The sequence below is a fragment of the Fundulus heteroclitus genome, chromosome 11 (genome assembly GCF_011125445.2).
Source record: "Fundulus heteroclitus isolate FHET01 chromosome 11, MU-UCD_Fhet_4.1, whole genome shotgun sequence".
Taxonomy (NCBI): domain Eukaryota; kingdom Metazoa; phylum Chordata; class Actinopteri; order Cyprinodontiformes; family Fundulidae; genus Fundulus; species Fundulus heteroclitus.
Window position 1 is genome coordinate 17,176,393 of NC_046371.1, and position 18,629 is coordinate 17,195,021.

Sequence of the window (18,629 nt, forward strand, 5' to 3'; positions counted from 1 at the left end):
TTTACATGCATGAATATACATATACGGTTTGCATATTTCTTAAAATCATCCTACTCAGTTGCACATTTCTTTAATTTCTTGAGTGTCCTAGTTATAATAACTGTACAGCGTTTTGTTCTTATGATGTGAATTTGGCCCTTGGTGCTTTTACACCTCAATTTTCCCACTGTGGGACGACACAGGATCTTTTTATTCTTTTCAATAAATCACTTTGTTACCTCAAAAAGAGTTGTTTCTCATAATAATGAGGCAGGCAACTAATGATACTAAAAAACAAAAAGCAAGTCAAATGAATCACAGCAGGTGAAACTGTTCTTTGTTCCATATATTTAATAAACTATATTACAGTTCTTCTGCTTTCACAAACATCTGAACTTGAGTGAGAGCCCATTCCTAATCCATCTTACTGTTTTTCCTACGCTTCCACTTTGCAATAACACCACTAAAAATTCAATGTGGTATATTTAGTAGTGAAGAAATATCACGACTGAACTTATTCCATGGGCGAATTTCAACGTGATACTGTGATGAGATGGCAGTGAGCTCCTTAGGTCGACCATTCTTTTTCAAATGTTTGTCGAAGCAGCATTGTGTGTGCTGGCTCTTATACAGCTGAGCCATGGAAATGATCTGGAGACCCGAATAGAATGATTGGGACTGATGAGGAAATATTTTTGTGAGTGTACCGTATGCGTGTACGCTTTTTTTCCACCACATCTTTTCCTTCCCTTCACCCTATGTGATTGGACACAGAGCTCTGTGAACAGCCAGCCACTTTAGCAATGACCTTTTGTGTCTTTTCTTCCTTGTGCAAGGTGTCAATGGTCGTCTGTTGGACAAGAGTCAAGTCAGCAGTCTTTCCCGTGATTGTGTCGCCTACAGAACTAGACTGAGAGACCATTTAAAGACCTTTGCAGGTGTTTTCAGTAAAAAAAAGCTGACTAGTGTGTGGCACCAGGTGTCTTCGATGTTGGACCTTTTCACAGTGCTTTCTAAGATTCTGAACTTGTTTTTTTTTATTAATTGTCAGTAATAATCGTCAAAATTAAAAGAAATAAACACTTGAAATATATCAGTCTGTGTCTAATGAATATAATGTACAAGTTTCACTTTCTGAACGGAGTTACTGGGATAAAAACATTCTCATGATATTCTAAATATATGACCAGCACCTGTATATGATCCGTTAAAAAAGAAAAAAAAAATGCTCCTCTTTTTTGAGAAATTTTCATTTGCCCTCTTATATGTCCTGGAAAGAGTTTGGATTAAACAATATTTATTTTCTGTACTCAAAACATCTTTTCCTCTTCTTATCCAGACTTGGGAAATGGCAAAGACAAATTACATATATTTCAACACCGCATAAAGACCCTTGAATGAAAAACAGAAAACGTGCTTATCATGTGCATAGAGCAACAGAATAAACTGCACAGGCTGCAAAAGTAAATAATAAAATCAAAAATTAAATTAAACCCCGACTTGGCATTGTATGTCTAATTGTTGCCAACAATTCGGTCCAGCTGGTACATGCATGCTGTTTAAACATCTCTATTTGACTTCCAGAAAATCTTGGAACAGTTCAAAAAGAGAGCAGGAAGGGAGTTTGAGAAAATCCTTTGCATAAGAGATGCAAGACGAGATGAATTTCTCCCTCTCTAGTACAAAAGTTTTGCTAATACATAGATGCCCACAACCAAACTGACAAGTATGCATGCCTACCATACAAGGTTATATGCAAACAACCAAATATTTACATGTGCAATGCAGCTATAGTGACTCTAAACTTTTTTCTGTTACAAAATCAAATTAAAGTGTGCAACAGTCAAACAGGATCAAATTAAAATGCAGCGATGTGGCTGTAATTTAAACAGATATTAGCACCTTAGGCGGCAGAACTCACACTGGTAAAATCAACAGCTAAAAAGGAAAGAAATGCTAATTCTGAGGGGAAAAGGCTATTCCTCTCATCCTGTAGAAAAGCATGGCATTTCATTACCATAAATATAAATACGAAAACCACACAGCAGTTGAAGGATGTCTCAATATAAGAGGCAACCCTTGAATGCACCTACATGCAGGCATACACAAATTTAAAGCACAGAAGGAAAATGCGATCTACATGCGCATATAGGAAACCAGAAAGAACGGATTTTTCCAACAATACATCAGAGGGCATTTTTTTTTCCTCTAGAACAGGCCTTAAAAAAAGAACCAGGAATTACAGCAAGAACATAAAATGCACACTAAACAACAAACACAAGCTCGAGCTGGGCCAGACTCATTACTAATGTTGGCCTAAATGAGTCTATCAAAGACTCCTTCTAGGATGTGGGCCAAAATCACACACGTACTGAGGAATGCTGCTCTGCAAACCACGATTCCTTGCAAAGTGTTTTGTAAAAGCATTGAATGTGAAAAGGCCATTGTGTTTCCTGGCTCCCTCATGGGAGGGGGAAAGGGGGGGGGGGGGGATTGTGCTGCGTCCCCATGACCTCTACATTTACTGTCACTCAAACTTAGAGCCCTCTGTCACTTTTCTCCCTCTGGTCAATCCTGACTCATGCTGTCTTAATCTGTCCACCCATCCATCTACTCAGCGTCCATGCCAGCGACCACCAACGACCCTTCTGAAACACTTAGTAAAAGAAGGCCTTCTTATTAATTAGCAGAATTTTCCCCTAAGGCAACTGCCGCACTTCCCGTCAACACCCAGCTCCAACGTTTCCATCCGCATGCCTGCCTCATCACATTTTGAGGACGCGGGCGGACTGGAAGGCTAAAGAAGTGGGGAGGCGACTTGGTGGGCTGTAGGTGGGTGGATGTGGCAGAAATGAGGGCCTTGCTAAGTGTTCCTGAGGATGGCGGATGCTGCGGTTAACAGTGGGACCTTCACCAGGGGTTGCTTCTTCAGAAATAAAACATTATAAATGAATTCCACATCATTTTACCAATAAAGGCTCTTTGCTGAAGTTTTTTTTTCTCTGCCTTTATCTGCAATCTCTTCCAAGAATTTGTATACCCTTTAAACATTTTGAATACATGATGTCACATTACAATCAAAAACTTTTAATTAATTTGATTGTAACATTATGCTAAAGACCAACAGCAAAACTGTTATGTGGAAAGAAAATGATACAGGGATGTCCAATTTTTCATGCAGGAAAATCTGAAGAGTGTGTTGCAGATTTATAATTAGCCCCTGACTGATTTTGCAGAATCTGCGTTCAGTGCATTTAAAACCTGTCTTTTGGAGCATCTCTTTACCAACTTGCATTTTCTTCTTTTCATATAAACAGCTCAAGCTATAAATGTCCGTAAGCAAATATTTTGCCTTTATTTAGCATAACCACAGCATGATGCTACCGCCACCATGTTTCACCGTGGGGGATAGATTACCTTTGCATGTAGGAAAGTTTGAAGTTGGTCTGATCAGACCAAAGGGCCTTTTTACACATGTTTACAGTCTCCTATGGATTTTAACAATCCCCAAATAGGATTTATAGATTTCTTTCAGCAGCGTTTTTCTTACAAACCTACACAGAAACTCTAATTTGCAGCTAATGCTTGTCATGTCAGCAGATTGTCCCACCAGAGTTGTCATGGAGCTCTGGGCTGCTTCTCTGATTAATACTCTCTTTGCCTGGACTGCCAGTTTCAGTCAACAGCCATTACTTTGCAGGTTTGCACTTGCGCATCAATATTCGCCATCCCATTTTTGGATGATAGACCAAAAATTGCTCTGTGAAATTTAATGTATTAAAGTATATAACCTTTTACAGCAGACACCCAGGTAGCAAATGTTCCTTACAATACAATTATAAAAATCACTGAAAAACAGATCAATCAGGTAAAAGAATAACTACAAGTTATAAACCTGGAATAAAATGTCACAATGTTACTGAGCGTTAAAAGTCTGGATTTAAAAAGGCCCAGGTCGGTGATTGAGTGGGGGGCCGTGACTGACTCCAATATCGATATTTAGTTCTCTAAACATCCAAGAAGAACTGGGAACTAAGCTCTAACTTGCACACAAAAACTCAAATTAGTTCAATCAACATGTTTTATACTGTTGTATGACCTAACCCTGCTTTAAACTTCTCGTTTTTAAATATTAAAATTGCAGATGTTTCCCAGACTCAACTTCCCAAATCCTTAACCGTCATTTAAAATATAAATACTGAACATCACTATTTATTCACAAAAGAATATAATAGAAATAGCCTATTGCATGCAAATGGAAACACACGGGTACAAATAAAGATAGTGATAATCAAAGAATAATAGAGTACACAGTAAGATCAAAGATAAAAAAGTAACAGACTATTCACAAGATTTATGGAATACTGTGGAAAGAATGGCAGATTTAACTTAATTTAAGGTAGATATTTTTCAAACTGAGCAAGCCTTAAATATGAAATTTTGACAAGAAAACAGACAGAACACCAAATAGAAAGAAGAAGCAAGGAAATAATGACATGATGAAGAGAATGAAAAAAGAAAAGAAGGAAGCACCCAAGGACGGGAGAGAGAATATACAGAAAAAATAAGGACACAAAGCAATAACAGGACAAGGACAGAAGGGAAGAAAATGGAAGGAATGAAGAAAAAAAGGACAGAAGCGAGGAGAATGGAAGGAAGGAAGTAAGGACAGAAGGAAGGAACAGGGGAAAAACAACAGACATAAGGAAGGAAGAATGGGAGGACAAAAGCCAGTATAGACGAAGGGAGACAACGAAGTAGGGGATAACATAACAGGTGGAAATAAAGTCTGGATATGCAAACACAAAAACTTATTAAACTTAATAACAATGAGGAGAACTTATAAGATCACCACTAGTAGAGCGTACCCAAAAACCACTCAGACACACAAACACAAAACTCTGCATGCACACTCGCCAGAAGATTGACACACACGCTGTAATGTGAAAGTAGTTTTCATTCTTATCACACCGAATCCCAGTGTCACCTTCTGGCACCTAAATGTAATTAAAATTTACACGTGGAAGGGCAACCAAGTGAAAATCCACTTCACATAATTGATATGGTTGCACATGACAAATTTAATGCCTGTCCCAAAATCCCAAACAAACACAGATATCTACATTAATTAGAAATGGATTGTACACTTATATACCACAAACCCTCCATCCACACACACTCCGACACACAGTCACAAATCCTCCACCCACAAAGATGGAGGAAATAGGTAGTATGCAGATTTGGATTGCTGCAAATTAGTAAGACTCTATAGCTTTAACTTAAGCTGTAGCCTCAGAGTGTGTGATGGGAAGCCTTCTCCTCTCTTTTCAGTTCAATTACAGAAACAGCTGGGGGTGCACAGAGCTGAGTGAGAGCACAAGAGAAAAGGAGGCCAAGACAAGAGAGGTACAAATTAGGATTTCTCACTTCTAAACTCACCTTCCTGCATCCCACATTAAAACCTTTCCTGTCTGTATCAAATTCTCAAAACTTCTCTTCACCTCTCATTTTAGGCCACCCTTATGTTTTGTTTTTTTTCAGACGAGTGCTTTCTACCACCTTGATCTCTGGTATTCTTAAAAAACAGATATCTGAGTGACATGAAGTTTAAATAGGACTGCTTTGTTTTTTTGCAATCAAGTGTCACCAATCCACATTTTTATCTTATACTTCTTCCCTTTCTGGTAATATTATGCCCCCTGGGGTTCCTCGAGCACATAATTTGAAATTTTCATTAGGAACAAGATTGATCTTCAAGCTATCCATAAGCAGATCCCAATTAAATGCGAGGAAAGGAGAAAACTAATCTGAGATAAACCAAATTAATTAGATGGAAAGTTTAGCGAGTGGCAAATACCACTGAGATGGACTCCACTTGTGGTTGAAACCATAATAAATCTGCTGTTTCATTTTCTAAAAGGGCATACGGCCTCTTTGCATGCACTTCCAATAACAAGTCCTTCCATGTATTGCAGATTAACTAAGGCTTAATAGTTTCTTTAACTGTAAAGTAAGTATTAGAAAGTAAGCATAGCTTTAGATCTCCTATTCTGAAATGCAATTACCGTATATTTCTGAGTATAAGGCGCACTTAAAAATCTTTAATTTTTCTCAAAAATTGATAGTGCCACTTATAATTCGGTGCACCTTATATGATTACTGTATTTCTGCTTATTGACTGATTTTATGTGGTACAATGTTCTCAAAAATCTGTTAAAATGTGTAAGTACGACTTTGGTAAGCACCGAAGCTGCTCCGCTCAATGGATATTTGGAGCATTACGGTACACTGTGTAACTACCAGATCGGAGCCCTGAGCTGTCTACAAGACTGCCTGACTGTAATGTCTAAACTAGAAGTGCATTTATTTAAGGCGGCCCGTGCCCGGAGTACGCGCTATCAACAATAAACCAAGTTAATTCAATATAACATTGACGTTTATTTTGGCCTCATGTTACAACCTGGGCAGTACCATCCAACTACTCTGTCCTCCCGACAGAGACGGATAGCTCTCTCTCTCTCTCTCTCTCTCTCAGGTAGTATGTGTGTACGAGGCGGGGGTTAGAGTGAGATTACACATTTGAACAAGAATATTTAATACGCTTTATAATCCGGTGCGCCTCATGTGTGGACATAGACACGCTAAATTAAAAGCGCGCCTTATGGTCCGAAAAATACGGTACAAACATTCTGACAATTTTTCCTTTTGTCAGGTGTGTGTGAAAAGTCAACATGTAGCCTTTTTGTGTATTTCTATATTGTTCCACCGTTGGAAAAGAGCCAAAAAAAAAAAAAACACCACTGGTTTTGATAGATGTGAGAGCGATGATGCAGTCTGCTAGGGCCTATCGGTTTGGACAGATTGTGTTTGAAGGAGTATCTCTTGCTTCTGCTTTCACAAGAAATGTAAGAATGTGAAAGTAAAATCTAATGATTTTAGGGAACCTTAACAAGATGATCTTCATGTAAAAAAGCTGCTATGTGTGCCTGTGCAGACTCTACCTTCTCTCCATGTCCCATGTTTTCACTCTTAACTTCGCTCAGCGTTCTCCAGTTCATCCTTGATCCAATGCTGACTGACATGGTCTCCGTTAGTGACTGGCTGTAAACTGCATGACCTTCACGGTCATACCTACAGAGCGAACACAAAAAAACATGCAAGATAAGAGTTAAACACGTTACAAGCCTTGCATATAGAAAATCAAAACGCCTACAGTTCCACTCAGAAGTTTACATCCACCCACCATCAATGTCATTTTAATGTAGGGATCCTAATGATTGGTTTAAACTGTTCAAACCACGAGTGACTAAACGACATACAACTGCAATGATTTTCCAAACAACAACTTAATGCAAATGTTTGAATTTGCTGTAGATTTTCTCTAGATAGTTAAAATTACACTGGTGCTCAAGTGTAAACATAAATTTATACATTTGCAATAAAACATTTCAGCAATGGGGCTGGGGGGGGGGGTTCTACAATATCTCCACTTGACAAAACCAAGGCCTAATCATGTCTAGTAAGTGATCGTGACTGACTACTGCTGGACATATATTTTAACTGCTGTTGGCACCAGGTCCATCACTTCCAGCAATTATACTATTAGTACGAGTTGTTCAGATGTTTAACTGCTTTGCAAACGTCTAGAAAAATACGCAAACTCTCCACCAGATAAAAAGGGAGGTTTAAGCCGGCCATGAAGCTGCGGGGGAAATGGCATCCTCTGTCAACATCGAAGCCAGCTTTGCATCTTCTAGGACTTTGAGGCCTCTGATTCTGATGCTGGCGGAAAGAAGCCCCTGCTCCACAATCATCACCTTCAATTTTGTCCTGAAACTTGCAGCCAAAGTTTTGTTCTTAGACAGGACACAATTGGACGTGTTTGGCCAGAAGCAAAGAGGATGATATGAAGAATCAGGCGAGGCCATCAAACCTAAAACAACAGCATTCACAAGTTGGATGGAATAATGGAGGACCAATGGCAAAGTTTTGAACTTTACTGCGAATCGGATATTAAATGTTTGAAACCCGGACACCACTGGTTGTCAAACAATAGATTGATAACAAACTGACAAAAAAATTGCCTCTAGTTTGGATACAGTAGGCTCAAATTAAGCTTCCCACAACTTTATGCACAACTTGAATGAAGAGCTTTGCATATGTTTAAAAGTCTGATTCATGCTGGGCAACCAACCAGCTGAAATTATGTCTGCCAGGAAAGCTATTCAAATATTCAGTTAAAATTACCCTCTCAGCTTGTTCATGCTTACACACATCATATGGTCAAATTCAACACACTAAGGGACATTTACCATATTCTAATGGAGATTTATGTATACATTTGAGCTTACTCCATTCCCGTGTGCTTTAGAGAACATGAATGATAAAATCAAACTAATAGATTCTATGATTTCTGAAATCTTTAGTCCTCCTTTTTTGCATAATCAAAAATGGTTCAACTAAATCGATAACGGGCCCAAATTCATGAAAGTCATGCTAGTGATGTGGTTCATGTAAAATTCTGACTGGAGCTGTAGATAAGTCACATGTGACAACAAACTCACTTTCCTTGATCCCAGAAGTAATTAAATTACGCAGGACAGAACAAACAAGAGTTCTTTCTGACTATCCAATGTGATTTAAAAAAAAGAGTGCAATGTAAAGTTTGAATAAGGGCTTTGTAAAAACAATATCAATAGTTTTGTAAAAGAAACACTGCATTTAATAAGTCATTTGATCGTGTCTGTATCAATAGAACCTATCTAAAAATCTCCCTAATTCCCATATCTTATTTGCCATCTGATGATTACCTGGATACAAATGTATCCCCAGATCAATCAGCTTCCGTGCTTCTTTTATAAAAACCCTCTGTGCAAAACATGTTCATTATTCTGTGCATACCCTATATCCGTTAATTTCTCTTCCCTTTTACAATTTTATCTAAAACCTTCACGCATCAGTGAGATTGTTGTTCCGTGTTCAGGCTGAGCAGCCTAATCAAAGCATCCTACAGATTCATCAGTTTCCTTCATTCATGCAAACAAGCTTTGTCCAAACAATAAAAATAGCTCCACATCGTAACAGACGAGTCTAGTCAGACACACGCTCCGTCTTTGTAAGGCGTACAGCTAAATGGTAAAAGGAAGCAATAAACATTTTATCTGCTCCAGAAAAAACTTCATGCTGTCAGCGCAACCACTGAAAAGAGAACCAAACAGCAGTACAGATCAGGGGGGGAAAGTCGGGGATTAGAGAAGAATGGAAGCAGTGGGAAAAGGAAAAAGTCCCATTTAGGCTTTCGAGCATCAGAATGAGGTGGTGAGTTACATAGAGGTTACAAAAAATAAATAACTGGCTGGACAAATAAAGCCTAAGTGACAAAAGTTACTCAGTTTTTTTTTTTTTTTTAGCGAAGCAGAGGAACAACTAAAGGAAAAAAACAAACCAAACGCTTCTGTCAAGTAACAAACAAAAACCTTTATTAGCCCGTTTTCTAACTTTAAAGCTGTTCAGTGTGCTACTTCATGCCTCCTTGTCCTTGGGAACTGCTTTAAGTGAAACACATGCACAATCACATGCACACCAGAGCATTTTTATGTATACACACACAAACACACACACATACACACACACAAAAGAAAAATGCATTTATATTTTTTCCTGTGGCCAGAATTAGGAACAGTCTTAATGAGCGAATGAGTCATAACTCAAAATCCCTCCACAGGAGCTGCTAATAGGAATCCAGTTTGATCCTGCTCAACGGGCTTTAGAGCACAGGCAGCAGCAGTTCAGAGCTAGAATCCAGGAATAAATATACGCTTCTCCTGTTCTATCAATCCAGTCTTGTCAAAAATCCCACTGAGACTCAGGTGGCACAAACCAACAGTCTCCTGGCACATAATAATCAGAGCTTCTGCACCTCAGTTTGCTGATTGTGTGTGTGTGTATAAGAGGCAGTTCAAGCTTTGGCAATAATATATTATTTTATTAACTATGACAACATGACAAAATGACAAATAAGCACAGTGTCTGGAAAAAGATTTCCCTCCCCTTGTTCTTTTTCAGATTATGTACAATTACAAACATGGGGTGGGATTTTTTGTTAGAGCCCAACCCAAAGTAGTGCATAGCTGTGAAGTGGAAGGAAAATAATACTCAGTTTTTAAGCGCTATACAAATAAAAACAAATACAGTGGTAAGCATTTGCATGCAGGAGCCGGGGCAACCGGTTACCAAGACACCTAAATAGAGTCACGAATGGTACAAGTGCAAACCAACGAGGAGTTGAAAAACGGACAGAAAGAGTTCCTTTGTAACTCTGGAGGAGTCACAGACATCCACAGCTCAGGTGGGGAATCTGTGGAACGGACAACTGCTAGTTGTGGCCTCCACAAATCTGGCATTAATGGTAGGGCTGGACGATAAATTTATTTTATCCATCAATTAAAATTTGCCATTTATGAAGAATACATTTTTGGAAAATCCCTAACCGTTGTTCTACAAGCATTTTTCAAAGCTCATATTTAGCTGCACTTTGAATTAAGGTCAGCTCCCATACGAGATGACTGAAATAAAAGGAAGATTTTTAAAAATTCTATAATTTGTTTTGATGAAACGAAAGGCAGGGAAAAAAAATCATTGGATCTGGTAACATAAAATCTGAGATTTTATCTTTAAAGGTGAATAGCCATGTTGTTTGACTTTTCTATTTATTTATACATCAGTAGCTCACTCTGGTTGCATGCAAAGTTTTTTTGTAAGATTATCACGTCCTGCTGACGTATTAGTTGTCATTTTGGTGTTTTTTGCTTTATTTTTGCTAAAGTTGTTAGTAAATAAAGCCTTTCGTGTTCATTTTTAATAACAGAGGAAGTGCAACACTGCGCATTCTCAGCAGGGGTTAAAACAAGGAAGCGGCTAGCGGCTATTAGCGTCTCCCACCGAAACAATGAAGAATGTTCCAAGATCCAGTGAAATAAAAATGCAAAAAAATATATGATTCCAAGAGGGAAAAGACTAGAATGTTGCTGGGAATACAGTATGAACATTGGTGTTCACTGAAGCGGTCGCTAAACCTGCCAATTGCCCAGATGTGACCATAGCATTGATTTACGTGAGTAAATGTTCTGATATGAGGCTCTTAAAGTTGCTGTAGATCGGTGTATTTAATTAATAACGGTTGCTCTTTGATCAAGCTGAGCTGCCGCTTTACTGCGAGGTATTACAGAGAGTCAGGCAATGTGCAGCATTATTTAATATGGTTTTATTAATTTAGCAAACTGACATTATGATAGTTCTGCCACATCTTTTTATATCTGGTCATCGCGCCCCGTGCTGGGGCTACTTTTATCCACAAAAGTGACCATCAAAAGATTATCAGGATGGAGGCTTGGTGTATATAACTTTATTTTATCATGATCAAACAGTTTTTGGCCTTTTCTATAAGCATATAACATGGCTATATACCTTTAATCCATATCTCTCAGCCCTACTTACTGTAAGAGTGGAAAGACGAAAGCCATTATTGAAAGAACAAGTTTCCACAAGTCATGAAGGGGACACACCAAACACACGAAAGAAAGTGCACTGGTCAGATAAGACACAATTTGAACTCTTTGGCCGACATGTAAAATATTCTGTGGCAGAAAAATAACATTGCACATACCCCTGAACCCACCATCCCCATCTGTGAACCATGGTGAAGGCAGTATGCGGTTTGAGTAGAAGGGAAGATGAATGAAAGCTAAATGACTATTCAGAGGTTACAAAAGACTTGAGAATAGGTCAGAGGTTCACCTTCTAGGATGACAAGTCAAAGTCTACACCCTAATCAAACCGAGAATTTCTGGCAAGACTTACCCTCAAATATGGCAGATATTTAACAATTTTTGAAAGAAGAATAGGCAAAAATATAAATGTTTAGGTAGGCAAATCTGTTGGAGACATACTTGCAACTACAATTACAGCGAAAGGTGGTTCTACAAAGTTATGATTCAGGGCGGCTGAATACAAATGCAGAAAATAAAACACCCCTTCAATGTTTTATTTGTAACAAAAAACAGAACAAAAAACCCCGCAAGAACAGAAATGTATGTGCTACTATGTGCTGGTCATTGACACAAATGCCAATAAAACACATTGAAGTTTGTCACTGTAATTTGGTAAAAGTGTGGCCAAGGATTATGAATGGTTTTGAAGAAGGATATTTCTCTCTGGTTACACACATCTTGTCTTGTGCAGAGTCTGTGACAGAGTATTAGGAAGACTCCAATTTGCGGACAGTTCTGTACGTGATTATCAGCGTGTGTGATTGTCAGTGTACATCAGTGTGACTCACCAGGCCCTGAGTCTGAAGGCTTCGGGAATATCTGGGTTGACCATGATCGTTGAACTGAACAAAGCAGAGAGAGATCTGCCCCTAAAATCAGACAAGCGAGCTCCTTTGATGGCAACAACAGGCTGTCTTGAGTCGTCAAACTTCTCCGCCTGCAGAAAGAAACGGAGAGAGACGTCAACGGCTGATATAAGGGAGAGAACATGAGACAGAAATAGAGCGAGGTCATACACGTTAATCTGTGTCTGAAAGTTTCAGCCACTGAAATGTAATATCAGCAATAGTTAACTTTAATAATTAGACAAACTACGAGTTCATTTTAAAGTAATTTCCAGACTTTGGTAAGGAGGATGGATTAGCTCGTGCTGATCAAATGAGCCTCGAGAAGAATGGTGCCACTTTAGCCCCATGTCTCAAATCGGAGCGTCTGCTCCAACACATCACTGAAGGTCACAAGAGTGATTTAAACGATCCAACAGCCCAGAAAAGCAAAGCAAAGTGCTCTGTATGCAAGACCACCCACGCAGACGCCATCACAGATGCATAAACGCATGGGCTCCTTCAAAAACCCAGTTAATTACAGTTGGCTCAATGTGTTTTTATGATGCATCATAAATCCAGCCGTGGATGCATACAGAGAAGCAAGGAGGGAGATTATAGCTCTTACCTCTTCTCCCCACAGTGTGACTGTCACCTCTTTGCCAGTGGTGTCTATTAGGTTGATGGCCCTCTTGGAGACTTCTCTGTTGCTCTTAGTGGTGATACGGGATACATCCTCTGCACTCTTGCACACTCCAATTATATCTAAGGGCAGAAAAGGGATAATTTTAGATCCCTATTGACATATAGCTCATGACTACAGGGAAACGAATACTTTGCCGGCAAGAAGTTTGCAAACTTAAATAATCATCATTAATCTCATTAAACTAATACATGTAACCGTCCCTTTTCATGCTTGAAATGGTGATACATTAGCTTTAATAAATATTAGCAATTGCTAAAATACATATATAAAAACAAACCCCTGGACCATATCCCATAAGGCCCTGGCTGGATATGTATCTACTCCAATCAGAATTTGGTTGAGTTTATATGTTGGTTCGTCATCTGCTAAAGATTCTGCTTTTAAACTCACTCCATATATTTTCAGAAGGGTTCACATCAGAGCCAATCCAGAAACTTACGTTTGGACTAATTTCTCTGATACAAAACCAGTTTTGGTGTTCGTCTGGGATCATTGTGCTGGAACAACCATGAGAAACCCAAGGCTCAAAGTGATCATAAACTGGAAGGTGACAGAACACCAGTGTCGGGGTCAAGTGTGAAACCAGTTTGACATCAACATGGATAGAGTGGGTGCCGAACTAACTGCCTTCTCTTTCACAAATGACTGAAATCTGCAAATCCAATTGTTTTCCAGAGAATAGTTTTAAAAGCCAGAATGAAACCAGGGTGTTCATGCAGCTCAATGATCACAAACAGATCAAAACCTACACATCAATTTTTTTTTAAATCAATAAAGTTGGACTCATCAGTTCAAACACATATTCAAAAGCCAAGAATATTTGTACCACTCATGCTGATTATCTGGGTTGTATGTAAACTTCTGACAAGCACTCTGCACACAGTTTGTTTTTAATATGAGGGAAAATGTAAAGAAATCTTTTGAACTTTCCGCAAGGTGTTTCTACAAATGTACATTGCCCCCAGGTTATACTCTGACTAGAGCAGTGAAGATCAAGGAAAGGTGCTGTAGCTGACACCCTACCGTTAAATCTGAGAATCGACATGAACGTCCCAAAAGGCCGGCTAACTCTCTTGCTCCTTACTCCAAATCACAACAAATGCACTCATTTCTTATTCATGTTTTCTGTCATGTTCAAGGCTTTTACGCTTCATTCAGGATTACACTACTGAAGAGAAGAGGCAGCTGTGCTCCAAGACTGCAGAGGACCTTACTTTACAATGCAAATAGCATAATTCAACTGAATTTGTAAGGAGCTCATCATAAATCAAAGAGGAATGTCACAAGGTTACTTACAACAAAAGGAGATTGATATTAATATGCAGTTACTATACAGATAGGTTTTTTCTCAAGCCATTTTTATTTATTGAACTCAATCGTTTTATAAGTTGCAACTCATTTTCATTCAAATGAAACCAGAACAAAGTTATCATGCTTAATGACCCACAAACATCAGTCTTCTTAAATTCTTTTAAATATATTTATGTTCATAATACACTCAATTATGAATAAAAAACGCTAAGTCTTTATTCATAAATCGCATACCGTACATTCAATTAAACCATATTGCATTTTCAGTCTTCCTGGTACTTCTGACACACTGAACCTATCCATGCGGTACTACTGCTAGTTTTTAATCAGTGTGACTGCAGGAGGGCTCAGATGTCAGCAACCCATTTATATTGTTTATTCTGCCTCTCTTTGTATGCATATAAAACACACAGAAAACATGAGGAATAAAAACCATTTGCCAAAAAAAGCTGTCGAAATCTCTACAGGCCTTTAGCTCATGTTCTGTCAGGGCTGGTGCTCGTATGTGGAATAACTGGACCATGTCCTAAAACAGGTTTCCCAAATCCCTCATTCTGCACCTTCTGTTAACTTTTTCTAAATTCTTGCCCACTCCTCCATCCAGGCCCGTTTGCTCTCCGTCCGTGTTCTCTCAGCCTCGCTTAATTCCATTATGACTGAGACGATGTCATCCACCTATGAACTCCATTATCACAACAGGAACAGGCTGACAGTTCTCATTACTATGCTATAATCCCCTATTAAAAAAAGGCATATAGTGGGGAGGATCGTCAAGGGAAAATGGAGAGACGACAGCTTAGGACGTGTGAAGCTGGCCCTCCATAACCAACGCAAATATATTCCTTTACCTAAAGTCCTCGGTGGATCTCCAAGACGTGTACAGAGATGATCCGAATGCCTAAATGACTTTGAATTAGCACTTATGTGGTAAGTCTCATTGTTCTACTAAGCGGAAAACAAATCCTTCATGCAGTTCACATTAAATACATACAAATGAGGTTAGTATAATCAAAGTGTCAAAACCATTTGAAAAATACTGACCAGGATAACTGAGACATGAACCTAAAGCAGGAATACAGTTAATATCGACACAAATTTAAAAGAAATCATTATCAAACCGTGACTGATCAAAGCACTAATATAACGTAAACCGGTTTTTTGACCCTCCATCGGATGCGTTGCCACGGACTCAAGCAGAAGGCATAAAAAGTAAAGCTTGGGCATTTACCCAACCAAGCATCATAAAGTTTTAAATGTAGCCATATTCTGGGCATTATAAAGGTGCAGGGATAGGTTAAGTTCCTTACATGGTTGTAGATAAATTATGCTAAGTTTTTGTTTCTTTTAGAAAAATGTCAGTTTGCTTTTAAGAAACTGAATCAAACTTTGTAACTTTGCTGTTAACCCTAATCCTATATTCAAATAGTAGGGATTAATTAATAAGGTTGTACGGAAACACAATTAAATGTGTTGATTATCAAAATATAAAAGATAAACTATTTATCATATTGTATGTGCTGTTGCTCAAAGTTGTATTTAGTGTAAATTAAAAGTAGTCACTAGCCCAATCTGCCTTTAAGAGTTAAAAAATAAGAAAGGCAATATTTGTACTTTATACAGTCCCCGTTTCGGGCAGGATTTATAAACGGCGCCCCTTACCAATGATGGCATCATTGTCTCGTTGTTCCAGCTCTCCAATGGGCACAAAGTCACACTGCACTGTTGGGATGCCCTGGCTGTCCTCACATGGCACAATAGATGAATGAGCATGGAGGGTTATCTCGTAGTCGTTCTTCAGTGTGGTGTACTGTTTGTTGGCTATCTTAGAGTAGCCTTTGAGATGTAGTACACCTAGAGAAAAAACAAAAAATAAAAATGTGTCAGCGAAATGCACGAGCATTATACAATTAGACGTAATCAAATTGTGGCAAGGATGAGAGACTGACAGATCAAGCCCACAAAGGAAATTAACTCTACAAAACAGCCTCTGTTCAAGCAAAACTTCCTAATAAAAATGGAAAAACCTTCAGGTCAAACCGAGGCTCAGTGTCCCTATCAGCCCCATCACTTCTCTAATTCACCAGAAAATAAGCAGCAGTTGAGAGCGACTCTGCTTAACAGCATAATTTAAACTCAATCTGCTAGGCACTCTTCTTCATTTACTCTCCCAAGGCTCCAATATCCCACCTCTCTCATGCCTCTGGGTTTGTTTCTCTGAATCGTTCCTTTCCTTCACTCCTTCCTGCCTTTCCTTCCGTTTTCATTTAGCACACACAGACACTGGAGCAAAAACCTCTGTAAGCCAGCATTTTGACTGCTTCAAGCCACTCGTACACTTCCAGCCTGGGCTGCCAATACTTTGATCATTAAGGAAATAAGGACCACTACTTTCTTTATCTTTGGAGGGCAGAGGGCACAAATGGATCTAGGGCTACGTTAGGGAATCACTGTTAGAGGCCGATATCCCAGTCCAGTCTGACAATCAAAACACTGACTAGGGTTAATTGATGTATTTGGTGGTTAGTACATCGATTGTGCTGGTTGCCTTTAGATGTTAGTAATCCTACACGCAATGCAAATATCTTGCTCTTCATGCGGACAGAACATTACTGGGCTCACATGCTGCTTACTCTTCCTTTTTTTATTTAAGATTTCCTTGGCACCAGTGGCCTTTATTTGAAGACTGGCAATCAGACTCAGGACAGCCAAAAAGGCTGTATGTATATATATTATATATATATATATATATATATTAGTATATATATTATAGATATATATATAATATATATATATATATATATATATATCACCTTGTCTATTTAACTTCCCCATGGTAATGTAAAGATCATTTATCAGCAGCTAAAGCAATATATAGGTGTATCTTAATGAGAAAAGAGAAAAATGTATTAATTCAATTTTACTTGAATGTAAATCAGTTACTGCATTATGCATTTCACATTATTATTTCACATTATTATTTCATCTAATTGTGAGGATTGTGGCTTCCAGCTAAAAAAAATAAACATAAATTCATAAGGTTTTTCATTATTATTAATGTTTTATTTCCTGATGGACTGCTGTGCTTCCTCTGGATTTCATAAAACCCAGTGGACCAACACCAGCAGATGTCATGGCTGCACAGATCATCACCAGAAACTTCAAGAGTCTTTATTGTCATTATGTAACCATAGTTAAATTTTGATGAGACACAAGCTCAGAATTCACATAACAAACATGGACAGAAATCAAAGATGTCAATGGGAATATGAAGAACGAGCATTCATAAAGAAGATCCTCAAAAATTTAAAAACACAATTTGAAAAGAAAAAGCTAAAATTAAAGTTAAATTGAACTGCAGAAAAGAAAGACTTATATTAAGGGGGAAAATACAGTATAATTGTTTATAGAAAATAGGACTTATTAAGATTAAAATTAAAATGTTCTACTTGAATGTACCAAAAGATTTCATGAAAAGCTAAAAAGTGTCAAAAAGTCCTCAGCATCGAATTTAAATGTTCAAGTAAAAAATAAGACAGATAGCAATCAATTTACAGTGCAATGTAAGATACTGTGCAATTGTGTGAATTTACCAGTTTTAATAAGCTTAAAGATTTAACCTTCAAAAGGAACAAAAATAAAAAGTTTACATAAATTACGTGAGTAAAAAGTCTATAATGTGGATTTTTTCTTTTTAATTAAATTTTTGAAATTAATCAACTTTTATGGTATTCAAACTTTTCAAGATAAACCTGTAATACTGATAAAAACGTGTTCATACCTGGAAAGCACAGCTAAGTGTAGACTAATATAAAAATACGATTTTTGCGTTGTCTTGAAAAAATCTGTGAACAACAAGAAACACCATAGATGTGCTTTATCATCTTCAATTCATGTTGTGAGAGCCCGTTACTACAATGCAACAACAGATCTCCAATACTACAAGCTGGAATCTTAATAGCTTATTTCAGTTTCTTAGATTAAACTGAACAGCTTTTTTTTTTTAAATGAGTGATAGACAGGCATTGCAAGCAGCTTTTATTTAATAGAGAAGGATGATTAGTCTGAGCCCATCTGCAATACAAGGTCTAACAAAAAAAGAGAGCTTAATGTGGAACTCAATATTCCTTTAAAGAAGCAATCAGCGAAATTTAATTATTTTAGATAGAAAGAACTAAAAAATAGTGACGTGAAGAACTAAAGGTGACTATGGTATGACATCACGCCACGTCTCTCTATACTGTTCTCCAGTCTCTTGTTTAC

At 38.0% G+C, this 18,629-nt stretch overlaps 1 protein-coding gene across 1 annotated transcript in view; it reads right to left on the reverse strand.

Annotated features, from left to right (window-relative positions):
* Positions 1-18,629, reverse strand: part of LOC105915970 (replication protein A 70 kDa DNA-binding subunit) — a gene marked incomplete in the record, with an annotated part of 82,309 nt that overhangs the window by 16,275 nt on the left and 47,405 nt on the right. Inside the window, 1 exon segment of the mRNA XM_036142990.1 lies at positions 6,981-7,096. Coding sequence (XP_035998883.1) covers positions 6,981-7,096 — 116 coding nt within the window.